Source organism: Astyanax mexicanus, chromosome 6, assembly GCF_023375975.1.
Source record: "Astyanax mexicanus isolate ESR-SI-001 chromosome 6, AstMex3_surface, whole genome shotgun sequence".
Classification (NCBI taxonomy): domain Eukaryota; kingdom Metazoa; phylum Chordata; class Actinopteri; order Characiformes; family Acestrorhamphidae; genus Astyanax; species Astyanax mexicanus.
In genome coordinates this window covers 10,403,945-10,419,102 of record NC_064413.1, presented here as the reverse complement: position 1 = coordinate 10,419,102, position 15,158 = coordinate 10,403,945, and the positions used below count along the sequence as shown (strand labels likewise).

At 41.3% G+C, this 15,158-nt stretch overlaps 1 protein-coding gene across 1 annotated transcript in view; it reads left to right on the top strand.

Annotated features, from left to right (window-relative positions):
* The window catches only part of rapgef5b (Rap guanine nucleotide exchange factor (GEF) 5b), a 109,700-nt gene that overhangs the window by 64,933 nt on the left and 29,609 nt on the right, over nt 1–15,158 (top strand). Inside the window, exons 12-14 of the mRNA XM_022673987.2 lie at nt 9,435–9,513; nt 12,056–12,200; nt 14,723–14,820. Of these exons, the coding sequence (XP_022529708.2) occupies nt 9,435–9,513; nt 12,056–12,200; nt 14,723–14,820 (322 nt within the window). The remainder of the gene's footprint in view (nt 1–9,434; nt 9,514–12,055; nt 12,201–14,722; nt 14,821–15,158) is intronic.

The following is a 15,158-nucleotide window of genomic DNA, read 5'->3' as shown; positions in this document are numbered from 1 at the left end:
GAATATTTTTGCGGAAAAGAATCGCTACCCCGTGAGCCTTAGAGGAGAATGTGGTTTGGAAAGTTTGGGATATCCACTGTGTTCTTAGTTTGGTTTGATGGGAAGCATTTATATGAGTCTCCTGAAGAAATATTATGTCCGCCTTAATTTTTTTTAAATGTGTGAAAATTTTGCCCCGTTTCAGGGGATGATTAATCCCTCGGACGACTACGAAAAAATACACTCTATACGTAATTAAACTACGGTGTAGGGAAGGGGTGTCCCCAGACCAGGAAAGAATCATTGTGGAAAAAAAGAAAAAAAAAAACATACAAACAATCAGAAATCAATTGGTTTTAGAGTATACACAAAGGAGGGTACAAAAGTTTGTATTACCTCAATTATGGATTGACCTTATTATTATTGCGCATGTAATTGTGGTTAACTCTAAAAAGTCTTTAAGACTTCAGAAAGTCAAAAGTGGATGAAAAAAAAAGAAAAAAAAAAAGAAGAGTGATCTTGAAGTTAGTTAGGTATTGCGGCCAGTATCACTGCAAATCAACACAGTTTGTCAGTCATACCATGGAGGTAACGAACCCGACGCTGACCAACACAACAATGTAAGAGCAGTAGATTACATCCTCAGTCCTCCTTGCGCCTTGTGGATTTGATCGACTCCACGAAAACCCTGGCTCCTGACGGCTCTAGGAAGGTGTGGAGCTGATTATCAAAGGTTACCTGTAACCGTGCAGGGAAGCGAAGAGAGTGTGTGATCTTCATTTCTCTCAGAACTCCCAGCGTCTCTGCAAATTGCCTTCTCTTTTCAATTACCGCGCTGGTGTAATCCGGGAAAATTAGGATTTTATGTCCTTGAAACTGAAGTGGGCCAGTGGATCTCCGAAGTTGTAGAATTTTTTCCTTGGCCTGGAAAAGGTGTATCCGCGCAATGATGGGTCGGGGTCTGGCACCATCCGGCGGGCGTGGACGCAGCGATCGGTGGGCCCGGTCCACCAGGAGGGGGGATTCAAAATTATTTTCACGAGAAGCTTGGGTAGAAGACCAGCCACGAAATCAGTGACTCGAGGTCCCTCGCTCCCCTCAGGTACACCGATAATGCGGATATTATTCCTTCTCGATCGGCTTTCCAAATCATCGAGTTTCAGCATGATCTTGGCGTTGACTCTTTCCAGCTCTGCAACAGCGGATTCGAGCGAGTCGATACGAGAGTCATGCGCCGAAACAGCTTCACCGAGGGAGTTGAGGGATTCCTTAAAATCCTTAAGCTCGGACCGGACAGACGTTAAGGTGAGTTCCAGGCTGCCAAAACGGGAGGAAATGCTCTCTAGGGGACTCCGGAGCGAATCAAACAATTTCTTTGCCCACAATGGCGGGGAGGCGGGTTCAGACTCGCTGAGCTCCGGAGCACCGCATGGCGGGGTAAGTGACTGCGCCGGGGAGCGGTTCCCAGAGTCCTTGGGAGTTTTAGCTGTTTTTGGCGGCATCTTGTCAATTGTCGGCCCCAAAATGAATTCAAGTTGTGCTAGAAGTCTTTAGCCGTCGAGTAAACATAAAATAACCAAAATAAAGAAGTAAAAAATCTAATTAAATAGCAATGGTCAGGAGACCCCGATGAACTCACGTCTACACCATTGTGTGCTCGCTAGCGCCCCCCGAAGTACCTATTTTTAACCCCCCCCACCCCCCACCAAAAAATGTGTTTGTGAAATGTATGTGTATATTTAAACAACCTTTGAAACGGTTCAAATAAGTCAGTCACAATCTTCTTGCCTGTTGAAAAGGTCCTTGTGTATGTCTCCTTTACAAAAAGCATTTTTCTATCTAATCGCATAATTAACCTATTTATATTCCATTATCACACACTCAGATCAAATTAGACTTTTTATATTTGATATAAAGCATTTTAAAATGGAAAAACGTTTTCAGACCAATTGGAGAACCAATCAGCTATGGTGCAAAGGGTTCTTGAGTTTTCATATTTGTATTTAGAACTGTTGCCTTCACTAAAGAACCCTTCAAGAGCCCTTTCTGTTTAAGAATAGCAGAAATAACCTCTGAAGGACTATTTCTATTTAAGAATGTAGCCTTAAGAATTAGCATTTTACCATCCTTAACCTGGATAGCTTTCTTTGTGAGTTGTAGATGAAACTACCTCCACTATGTTTGAAAGCTGTACTTTACTCAGAGTGAGTCAAGTACTTCAGCCTGTTAACTCTCAACCTCATTAAAGCCATTAATCACTGCAGTATGGCCTAGTTCTCTCCTGCTCTCTCTCTCTCTTTCTCTACCTCTTTCTCTCTCTCTTTCTCTCTCTCTCTTTCTCTCTCTACCTCTTTCTCTCTCGCTCTCTCTCTCTGCTTTGAGCTGACGCTGAGACTTTACAGCAGTATTTACTGTGTAATTAAAGGCTGAACTCATTAAAGCCAGTGTTCCTCTTTGTGAATATAATGATGTAGTTAAAGTTGCAGTAGGTATAAACTGCTCTAGACTGAATGGATGGGACTAAACTGCTCTAGACTGAATGGGTGGGACTAAACTGCTCTAGACTGAATGCGTGGAACTAAACTGCTTTAGACTGAATGGGTGGGACTAAACTGCTCTAGACTGAATGGGTGGGACTAAACTGCTCTAGACTGAATGGGTGGGACTAAACTGCTTTAGACTGAATGGGTGGGACTAAACTGCTCTAGACTGAATAAGTAGGACTAAACTGCTCTAGACTGAATGGGTGGAACTAAACTGCTCTAGACTGAATGGGTGGGACTAAACTGCTCTAGACTGAATGGGTGGGACTAAACTGCTCTAGACTGAATGGGTGGGACTAAACTGCTCTAGACTGAATGGGTGGGACTAAACTGCTCTAGACTGAATGGGTGGGACTAAACTGCTTTAGACTGAATGGGTGGGACTAAACTGCTCTAGACTGAATGGGTGGGACTAAACTGCTCTAGACTGAATGGGTGGGACTAAACTGCTCTAGACTGAATGGGTGGGACTAAACTGCTCTAGACTGAATGGGTGGGACTAAACTGCTCTAGACTGAATGGGTGGGACTAAACTGCTTTAGACTGAATGGGTGGGACTAAACTGCTCTAGACTGAATGGGTGGGACTAAACTGCTCTAGACTGAATGGGTGGGACTAAACTGCTCTAGACTGAATGGGTGGGACTAAACTGCTTTAGACTGAATGGGTGGGACTAAACTGCTCTAGACTGAATGGGTGGGACTAAACTGCTCTAGACTGAATAGGTGGGACTAAACTGCTCTAGACTGAATGGGTGGAACTAAACTGCTCTAGACTGAATGGGTGGGACTAAACTGCTCTAGACTGAATGGGTGGGACTAAACTGCTTTAGACTGAATGGGTGGGACTAAACTGCTCTAGACTGAATGGGTGGGACTAAACTGCTCTAGACTGAATGGGTGGGACTAAACTGCTTTAGACTGAATGGGTGGGACTAAACTGCTCTAGACTGAATGGGTGGGACTAAACTGCTCTAGACTGAATGGGTGGGACTAAACTGCTCTAGACTGAATGGGTGGGACTAAACTGCTTTAGACTGAATGGGTGGGACTAAACTGCTCTAGACTGAATGGGTGGGACTAAACAGTTTTAGACTGATTGGGTGGGACTAAACTGCTTTAGACTGAATGGGTGGGACTAAACTGCTCTAGGTTAAATGGGTGGGACTAAACTGCTCTAGACTGAATGGGTGGGACTAAACTGCTCTAGACTGAATGGGTGGGACTAAACTGCTCTAGACTGAATGGGTGGGACTAAACTGCTTTAGACTGAATGGGTGGGACTAAACTGCTCTAGACTGAATGGGTGGGACTAAACTGCTCTAGGTTAAATGGGTGGGACTAAACTGCTCTAGACTGAATGGGTGGGACTAAACTGCTCTAGACTGAATGGGTGGGACTAAACTGCTCTAGACTGAATGGGTGGGACTAAACTGCTCTAGGTTAAATGGGTGGGACTAAACTGCTCTAGACTGAATGGGTGGGACTAAACTGCTCTAGACTGAATGGGTGGGACTAAACTGCTCTAGGTTAAATGGGTGGGACTAAACTGCTCTAGGTTAAATGGGTGGGACTAAACTGCTCTAGGTTAAATGGGTGGGACTAAACTGCTCTAGACTGAATGGGTGGGACTAAACTTCTCTAGGTTAAATGGGTGGGACTAAACTGCTCTAGACTGAATGGGTGGGACTAAACTGCTCTAGACTGAATGGGTGGGACTAAACTGCTCTAGACTGAATGGGTGGGACTAAACTGCTCTAGACTGAATGGGTGGGACTAAACTGCTCTAGACTGAATGGGTGGGACTAAACTTCTCTAGGTTAAATGGGTGGGACTAAACTGCTCTAGACTGAATGGGTGGGACTAAACTGCTCTAGACTGAATGGGTGGGACTAAACTGCTCTAGACTGAATGGGTGGGACTAAACTGCTCTAGATTAAATGGGTGGGACTAAACTGCTCTAGACTGAATGGGTGGGACTAAACTGCTCTAGACTGAATGGGTGGGACTAAACTGCTCTAGACTGAATGGGTGGTACTAATCTGCTCTAGGTTAAATGGGTTAGCTATACTTTAGCAGGCCAGATGAATAAATATACAGTATGGTTGGTTCTTGTAACGTTATACACAGTTATTGGAGTATGAGCGGGGTTGCCGAGATGGTGTCGGGGGGCTTTCAGCTGCTCTACATGTGGTTGTAATGCTGACACACGGTTGCAGTGCTGAGATAACAATGGTATCCATGGTGATTTTGTACCTTTTTGTAGATCATCTTTGTTTCAGCTGAAGCCTTTTAACGAGAAATTTATTCCCCAAAAAAAAATATTCAGCCAAAAATGTAGGGCTGCAACTATTGATTATGTTAACCGATTAACTTATTACAAATATAAAAAATTATAATTTATCAGTTGATTTCCAGCATTTTATTTAATAAGTCATTTTTTTGTACTAAAGTTGCAATTGTATATGAAAACACACAATCTACCATTATTTAAAATTTTACTGCTAAATGAAGAATGAACTTGTGTATAATAACATAGATCCAAGTAATCGATTACTTAAATTAGTTGCCAACTGTTTTAAAAATAAATTTTAATCAGTAAGTTGTGGCAGCCCTACAGAAATGCGCTTTCAGTGCACAAATAACCAAAGTTTAACCATATATATTTTTGCAATTAAAGAATGCTAATTCACTGGTGAACAATTGTGGAAAATGCATTAAAAACTTGCAGAATTATGTATCGTACTTGGTAGTCAACCTTCATTCCGTTTGGTTTCACTCCTTCATGTAGGAGTCTGGTCTTGTGACTGTATATAAGTGGTGGCATTGCAAAGATGACTGCTGAGTGTACTGACTTGCCTATAAAAACTGGTTTGGTTCTGTAATGGGATTCTGTGTTTCGGCTTTTAATGGGCTGAGCTGCTTCCCAAACATCTCCTTTATCTTCCAGTAATTAAGTCGATCAGCTTGGGGCAGTGCTCGGGCTGGAGCTCTGCCCGGGTAAATCGGTCAGCACGGGTCAATGAGCTGCAGTCAAAACCGGTCCAATACAGATGACAGGAGAACTTAATGAATCGCTTAGCCCTGACTGGGATCAATGATTATGCTTGGGAACGACACACACGTCTTCAAATAGATCTGCTGAAAGAAACTGAAGGAAATCAGATGAAGTGTTTATTAAGTGTTGTAGGGTGTCAGAATACATTAACCTGATCAGCTCTGCATTGACCTGCAGCCATTCTGATTATCAGGAAATTGAATATAATGATTATCTGTATGGCTAGGTGCAAACTACATGATTTTTAAAATAATACAAAATGTAAAAATCGCAGTACATCTCACACTTAAATTAAGGTCTCAAATATCCGAACAACACACACATGAACTCTACTCAGAACCTTTTTCCCCTCATTTTGGTTTGACTGCAAATATGTAAAGAAAATTAGTATAACAGTACAACAAAATATGTGTACCATTTTCCTACTTGGTCTAAACCAAGGGACCCAAACTTCAAGTACCATTTAAAAGTTTTTTTGCAGTATAAGGGTCAAAGGCGCACTATTAATAAACATCTACTTTTTGGTCTATTTTCATACATAAGGCGCATTCTGTGACACTAATAAGGAACAGGGGTGTCGCCATGTTTTCCTTCTAATTTAGCAGGTCTCGCCACTGGTGGCTACACTGAGGAACCCGAGTGTTCTGGTAATTCATGGCGATATGAGCTAGCGGTTCGTCCCACATAGCTTGTTTTAACACTATAAACGCGCAGGCTACAGTCAAATATACTCACCTCTGAAAATATATTCACATATACTCAAATATACTCACCTCTTAGTGAGGTAAGTGAAGCTAACTAGCGTGGTTAGCGGCTAATGCTAATACTGCTCCAGCCTCGGTGTTGGAGAACTAAACTGTGAAGACCAGTACACACGTCCTCCGATACATAGGATGCCAGACTCCACCTTTTTTCCAACTGAATAGCATCACAACGCGCCCTGAGGAAAGCACAGCGACGCAGCTCTATTACATCAGGTGACCAACTCCTCTGCTGACCAACATTACATTAGAGTGATGAGGGGAACTCTACCCACCCAGAGAGAGCATGGTTAAATGTACTCGGTTGCTGATGGACAAGCAGTATAATCTGGGATTTGAACCAGATCAAAATGGCAGTGCTGAATTCCAGTGAACCGCTTGGAGTCCTCCACTGAAATGAAAAAGGATGCATTGAGGCTGAATGGCCAGCAGACACATACACTTCATATGCAAGTGTGTCTCATAGCATCTTTCACGTGAGCCTGTGATTGGGTCACTTTTCTAAGAAATGATTAAATGACGCTTCCTTCAGTAAGCACATCATCCTTTCAGCCATCTCCTGTCCTTCAGCTGTCCATCAACATTCAGACTGTTACTCCTCTCAGCGCCGACTGACCTCCCCGGTCAGGTGGTCACTCACCCTCCAGCCCCGCCCCCCACACTCTGCTGTTTTTACTGATTTCACTCCAGGGTTTGACCTCCCTGCTGACGGTCCAGCATTCTGCACGTGCCCTGAGAGGAAGATTTACAAGAGCAATATTAACAGTAATGTGTTTAACAGCATGTTAAACCAGAGTTACAGTCACATTTAATATATATGATATGATGCCATCATGAGAACACATTCACAATGCAACACACGCTTTTAAATTTCAGTGAAATCTGGAGCTACATTTCTTTTTGTTCTGCTTTTGCATGTAATTTTTATTAGTTTTTAATACAATAGAGTCCTGTAAAATCAATCTACCTGCATTAAGCTTATGGTAAATGTCTCGGGAAGAAGATGAAAGCAAGTTAATAATCTTAGTGAATGTTCTCACATTCTTTGCTCTTACAGATACAAAAACAGTGATATCCACCTTATTATATTATATATTGAAGCCCTGCTGTAGACTGATCAGATTATTATCAGTGATTAATAAAACTGTTAAAATGTGGGTTAAATTATTTTAAGCTATTACATACATACTGGCAGCTTTCAGTATATTTAACACTTTGATAAGAAAAAAAAGAGCATTCAGACATTTGAGTTCAAGCTCCAGTTCTTCTTGTTTCTTATGAATCCTGATAGAACTGCAAGGTGTTAGTGCTCTGCTGGGTAGCAGTTTTATTAAATATCTGTGTGAAGCTGTGGGGTTTGTTTCTGCAGAGAAGCCCTCAGTTTCTCAGATAATAAAAAATCATCTCGTTCCTGTGGGTGGAGCTCACACTGGAGAGAGTCACCAGCAGCCCAGCTGCTCCTGCTTATCTATTGCCACACAGCCCAGCTCTGACTGAGTAGAGCAGCCCTTACCTCCACAGCTCACAGTGCACAGCCAGCAACACTACAACCAGGGAGCAGTTACACTGGAACATGGCTGTGATGATTTACTTGTGTTTAGCTACTACAGCTTTAGAATTTGTGAGGTCAGGACGTTGAATGGTTATCACCTCACCGGTGCTCCATAATTTGGGAGAACACGCTTTCACTGTTCCACTGCTCCACAGCTCAGTATTGGGGGCTTTATACCGCTCTACCCCGTGCCAATATTTGGATGTATATTGTATGCATCATTTTTTTTCTCCCAACTAAAGCCTTTGGAGGAGTGGAATACACTTCCACACATACACCGTCAACACCATGCCTTCTGTTACAGCAGTAAAATCTTTCCACTTTGTGTTTTACGGATGTTGATGTTTCTCTGTGGAATTCTTAACTGTGCTGTTCTCTTGTGGTAATGCTCCTCACTGCAGCTACAGTACAAAGCTGTAATTCTGCAGCACAGCAGCGAAAACAAATCAGCGTTAAAATAGCGTACATTAACCATTACCGTAAATTAACCCTGATCCCAAAACACAGGATTCTTAATGGTCATATAAATATTATTAATAGTGAATAATGCCCTTTCTCCATATGTTACACTTGCGCATGTGTGTGTGTGTGTGTGTTGCGATGTGTAAGGCTGCGCTCTGCTGATTAGCATAATGTGTGAGCTGCTCACCGGCGCAAAACCAGCACAAAGCTCCGGGAAGTAAGTGTGAAATTAAAGTGGAATTTACAGCACTGCCAACACACAAACACACACACACACATCAGGCAGCGACCGGAGTGTTTCTAATAGGATCTACAGCTTAGGGGAGGAGCACTGTTTCTTTCAGCTTCGCTATAGTACACACACACACGCACACACTTCATCATTCACTCTCTCTCCCCTCCCTCCCCTGCCCACTCACTATTATAAGCACTGGTATAATTAGTCTAATTTTAATCAGGCAGTAAAAAGCCCCGGAACATGTTCTCTGGTTCCTGTGTTTACACAGAACACTCCGCTCATGATCTCAGGCATGAGCAAGACCTGCGTTTACCCAGAAAAAAACAGCAGCCAATTAAAATAAAGAATTAAGTGGGTTTGGAACAATGCTAGGGGTGAACTGCTGTGTAGTATATCAGGAATTCATACACTACAGGAAGCATGATGGGCACTTTAGAATGCTCTATAAAGTTCCTATGATCCACACTCTCATTCTGACAGATTGTAATTCACTACAGGAAGCATAGGGGCACTCTATAATGCTTTATAATGTTCATATGATCCATACCCTTATTCTGACAGACTGTAGTACAGTACAGAAAGTGTTCTTCTAGTGCTCTATAATTCTGTTATGTTAAACTAAGACAAACTGTGCAATAACGATGTATATACATCAGTACACTTTCCACCATGAATCTCTAAAAGTGCAGTATACACTCCCAACGTTTGGGTTACAGCTGCTGTTTTTATTAAAAGTAGCCATCTTTGTGATGTGTTATATCAGCGTATTTTTACGTAATGTTTCCAGCTGGGCTTTATGTTAGATGATCAGATTTTCTTTTCTTTTGTTTTTTTCCCCACAGAGACGCTGCTGGATGACTTTTTGCTGACCTACCCAATGTTCATGACTACCAGTGACCTCTGCCAGGCTCTCCTCGGACAATATCCTTCCTAATCCACAAACGCATACACACACACAAATAGTCTGTTTTAGATTTAGATTTGTTTAAACAGGTAGCTATACACTCCACTACACTACATGGCCAAAAAAGGTCACACACACTAATATTTGGTTTGACAGCCTTTAACTTTGATTACAGCATGCAGTTGCTGTGGCATCCAAAAAAAACACTGATGGAATTACCAGGTGATTCAGTATATTTAGGTTTCCATAAGGATGCAGAGCTGTTTGGTCTCAATCCTTGGAGTTCTAGTGTTGTTTTTCTACCATTTGATTTCACCAAACGTTAAAGTGATCACCGATCACCATAATTTTTTTCCCAGCACTTTCCTTCCTGGAGATGATTTTCCACTTTTTAATGTGTTTGACAGTTCGTAACCTGATTTTTGTACTTTCAGAAACCAGATGTTTTCTCTGTTTGATGCACTGCCACAAATTTGACCCTTTTCAAACTAACCTTTTCCACAAGCACAGAATGTGTCTTTCCACATGGTTGTTTAACAAATGAGAAGCTACCGTATTTTTCGGACTATAAGGCGCACGATGAGTGAACGGTCTATTTTTAGTGTTAGTCCATACACAAGGCGCACTGGATTATAAGGCGCACTAAATGAAACTTTATTTATATCAGTAACAATAACTCTGAGCAATAAATCCTTCACAATATCTGTGAAAAATAACAACATCTCTGAGCAATAAATCAACAAGCACAGCAAGTACGTATTACTCCGCGACGCTCCTGACAACGGTAGCCGCAACGCTCCGACAGACCATAATATTATGTTGAAGCACAGCAAGTACCGCATTACTCCGCGAGGCTTCTGACTATAATAGCGTGTTGTGCCGAATTCGGTGAATAAAACGGTTTTAAAACAGAGATAAAGATTGGATAAGTTTCATTTCTGGATGAAGTGATTTCCAGCGCTGTTTGGATATAACTGTGGATTACAGGAGACTGGATTGATGGATTCTCTTTAGTCTGGACGCGTTTTGAAGGTAGGACCTGTGGCTGAGCGCGGGTGTGTGTTCGGGGGGTGGCGGCAGTGACCGGAGGTTACCCCAGGACAAAAGGAGAGCCTTTTATTACTGGAAACATGCGCTCTGACGCAGCTCTAATTCATGAAACATACATCCTACAGTAAAAGCACAGTTCTGGAATCCGGAGAGCCAGACGGTTCGAATGGTGTATGACATGACCGCATTCGATGAAATATGGACGAACGATAAACGCAAATATGAGAGTTATGAATTATTAAAATCATAACCAAGGCATATTTCGCCCTAAATGTTTATTTTCTGAAAGGATATTCCGCTAAATAGGCTAAATAGCTAAAAAGCAGAGATTCTAAGCTTTAAAATGGTATATTGGATGTCTATATTGAACCTGTAACTGTTCAGAAACACAGCCAGTTATGAAATATTAAATATTTCTGGCCCGCCGGTGGGCCAGCGCGTGTTAAGAGGTTAACTTTACTTAGAAGTGGGCGCTAAAAAGAAACAGTTTGTGCTATTACCCCAGAACGGGTGGAAAGGAAAGTTTACCGGCACCTTGTTCTGGCCACGGAGCTACAGTGGAAACTAGCTACCCTGAGCCACAGCCGAGAGGCAGTACGGGAGTCAAAGGTAACCGCGCGCTAGCCCAAGAGGGGGATCTTTTTCTGGCGTGGGTGAGGAATTCTGCACAACAGAGCGCCGTGTACCACATAAAATCGAGGTCAGTAAACACAAGCAAAATCCATACACAAGGCGCACTGCATTATAAGGCGCAATGACGATTTTTGGGAAAAAATAAGTATTTTAAGTGCGCCTTATAGCCCGAAAAATACGGTACTTATTGCATCAGTCAGGGTTTAATAATTTGTTGCTAAACAGCTAAAACATAATATAAAACAGTTATTGAAAACTGTGTAGTTCACTAAAGCCTTGTGTACACTACAGTACTTTTACGCTGTCAGATTATAATCTATAATCAGATGGGGTTTAGAGTATTACTGATTTCTCTGACAAATGAAAAAAATGTCCATTACACATTAAATGACTAGATATTATACACTACACTTCTCCACCCTGCTGCTAAACCGAACCAAACCTGACTCAAAACACATGCCTCCATTTAGCCCATCATGACACTGAACCAAAACAAAACAAAAAAGAAAAGAAAATGGCTTTGGGTCCCTCTGGTGTGTACAGACTTAGGGGGGTGCGGAAGGTGAGGAGCACAGTGGTGCATGGGGGCTACTTGCAAGACAGATATTAGCTTATTATTATTTCCCTTTGAACTTAAATTGTATAGCAGTATGGGTGGGACATGTACTAGTGGCAGAGTGTAGCTGCTGCATCATTTAAAGTGGAGCATAAAATGAAATAAGAAGCTGCCAAATAAGAAGCCGTTTGGGAAAATGTGTGAAAAGTCTGAATGTTGTCTTTAAACAGCACTATCAAACATCACATTTTTGTCTAGATTGTACACACCTACTGTGTGTGTGTCTGATGTAGTTGTTGCCTTAACTGTCCTGTGTGCACCTACTGTCTAAAGCGAGGCCAGGGGAAGGAGGAAGGCGCGGAGGCTCTGGACAGGAAGCAGAAGGTCCTGCGGCTGCTGTCCCACTGGAGCTCGTGGTGCAGGAACACACTGCAGGATGACGAACACACCAAACTCTTCCTGAAGGTACGTGTCCTAAACCTAGACATGAAATTATTAACCGGGAAGTCTGGAAATGTCAGAGCCCCCCGGCCCACCTTTCTTAATGCCAGATAACGAGCTGGAGATGCAGCATGATTACCTAACGAGGGGAGATGAAGTGGAGAAGCCCTCAGCTCTGTGTAAAATCTAGAGCTGAACATCGAAGCAAAAATCTCTGGCAAATCTCAGAACAACCCCGCCACCATGTTTGACAGACTTTATTAATAATAATAAGCAGAATCTGTATGTAGCGTTCGTGCATAAATGCAGCTAAAAGTGCTTTACAAAGAAAAAGGGGTAAGCAGTGTACGCACAAATAACATAATGCTTTTAAAGAAAACACTGGGGAAATTTTGTCATTTTTGGCGATGGTGTTAAACGTGTGTTATTTTTTTTGTCTTGCTGGTATGTTATGTGTGAAGTTGTGTGTTATTATTATTATTTTTTTTTTTTTTTGCATTTATCGATATTGTTGTGTGATTACTTTTTTGCAGTGTCCTTATATTATGTGTGGCACTGTGATTTTGTTTTTGTGAGTGGTATTTTTGTGTTATTTTATTGCTTGGCTTATCATTTTTGTAGTAAAAGTCACATAAAATGTAGTATTTTTTGTATAACTGTGGTATTTTTTTTCTTGACTGTTTGGTATTTTGTTAAATTTCAGGTAAAATATTTTTTGGTGTGTTTTGAATTTTAAGACAGTTTGGTCATTTTTGGCGTAAAGTGTGGTATTTTTATTTGTTTATGTATTTTTTTCATTTATTGTGAATGTATACAGTGGTGTGGAAACGTATCCCCGCCCCTCCTTACAGATTTCTTTTGTATTTGCTTTTTTGTCACACTTACATTTTTCCAATTATCAAACAAAATTTTAATATCAGACAAAGATAACCTGAGTAAATATAAAAATCTCTTTTTAAATGATAATTAATTTATTAAAGTAACAAAAAAAATCCTAACCAATCTATGAAAAAGTATTTGCCCCTAAACCTTTGCCCACCATTGGCGGCAACAACTCCAATCAAGCTTTACTGATAACTGCCAACGAGTCTTTCACATCTCCGTGGACGAATTTTGGTTCACTCTTCTTTACAAAATTGTTTTAATTCAGACACATTAGAGCATAAATGTCCTGTTTAAGATCATCCACAGCATCTCAATCAGACTTTAACTAGAACACTCCAAAACCTTCATTTAGTTTTAAGACATTCAGAGGTGGACGTGTTTGTGTGTTTTGGATCATTGTCCTGCTGCAGAACCCAAGTACTCCTGAGCTTCAGGTCACAAACAGATGGCCGGATATTCTCTATCAGGTTTGTCTGGTAAACAGCAGAATTCCCGGTTCCATCCAGCAATGCAGCCCCAGAGCATCACGCTACCACCACCATGTTTTACGTTCAGTATGATAATCTTTTTTCAGAAATGATGTGTCACATGTAACAGGACACACATCTTCCATGAAGTTCCACTATATTATGTCCTATTAGTCCAGATAATATTTAGCCAAAGTTCTGGAGATCATCAGGATGTTTTTTGGTAAGTGTGAGGTGGGCTGGTGTGTTCTTTTTGGTCAGCAGTGTTTTTGCTTTAGAACTCTCCCATGGAGACCATTTTTGACCAGTCTCTTTTTTAATTATTGAATCATTAGCACTGACCTTAACTGAGGCAAGTGAGACCTGCAGTTCTTTAAATGTTGTTCTGGGTTCTTTTGTGACCTCCTTGATGAGTTGTTCATTATCATTATTGAGTATTATTGGTAGGCTGGTCACTCCTGGGAAGGTTTACCAGTGTTCCATGTTTTCTCCATTAGTGAATAATAGCTCTCACAGTGGGCTGCTGGAATTCCAATGCTTTAGAAATGATTTTGGAATCTTTTCCAGACTGATAGATGATCAATGACTGTTTTCTGACCTGTTTTTGAATTTCTTCATGATGACATTGCTTTTTGAGATCCTTTAGCCGCTTCATTTTTGTCAGACAGGTTCTATTTAGTGATTTCTTGATTCTACAGGTCTGGCAGTAATCAGGCCTGGTTGTGGTTAGTGAATTTGAACTCAGCTTTCCAAAAAGTATAATTAATCACAGTTCATTTATAGGGGGGCAAACCCTTTTTACAAAGGTCTAGATTAGTTTGGGTAGTTATTTTTTTGCTTAAAAATGAAATCATTTAAAAAAGTATTTTTTATATTTACTAAAGTTAAATTTGTCTGATATTAAAGTATTTTTGACAATCTGTAAAATGTAAGTATGACAAAAAATGCAAAAACACAAAACTCTTTTTCACACCACTGTGTGACGGTGTGGTGTTGTATGATCTGGTTACAGTTTGTCATTGTCTGTGAACCTGGCTGAATATCAGCTATTGGATTATTTTAGGTTTTTGAAGTATCAGTGAGAGTGGTCCAGATCTTATTAGAGTAAACATCACCTCTGTATTAATGTATTGATGAATGTATTGAAGCGTGTTATTGATGACAGTCTTCGTGGTCTGCACTGTGTTTTTATAGACGCTGTACCGCTATGTCCTGGACGACCTGTACGAGTTCCCGTCTCTGGAGGCAGAGCAAAAAGAGCTCCAGAAACTTCTCCGGCTGCAGCGCCGACAGTAAGCTCGTCAGAACCGCTTTACATCCACAGAATTACACATGACTCTGACGCTGCTCCTGTCCATTATCTGCAGAGTAAATGGGTTTCTAAATCAGACCCGATCGGGATGGATGTTCTGCTGGGCATGTTCAGCTGATCATTACAGACTAATTACCTTAAACAAGCTATGCTCTAACAGCAGCTGCAGTACCGAGGCAGAACATCAGCGTGATGTTTCAAACACAGAACCAGGCGTTCTGGGTTTGTACTGGGACTGTTTGGGTTTGGTGTTGATGGGAGATTGTGAACAGTCTAAGCTATGGTAAAAGAAAGTAAACCGCACTTGATATTTGGTTG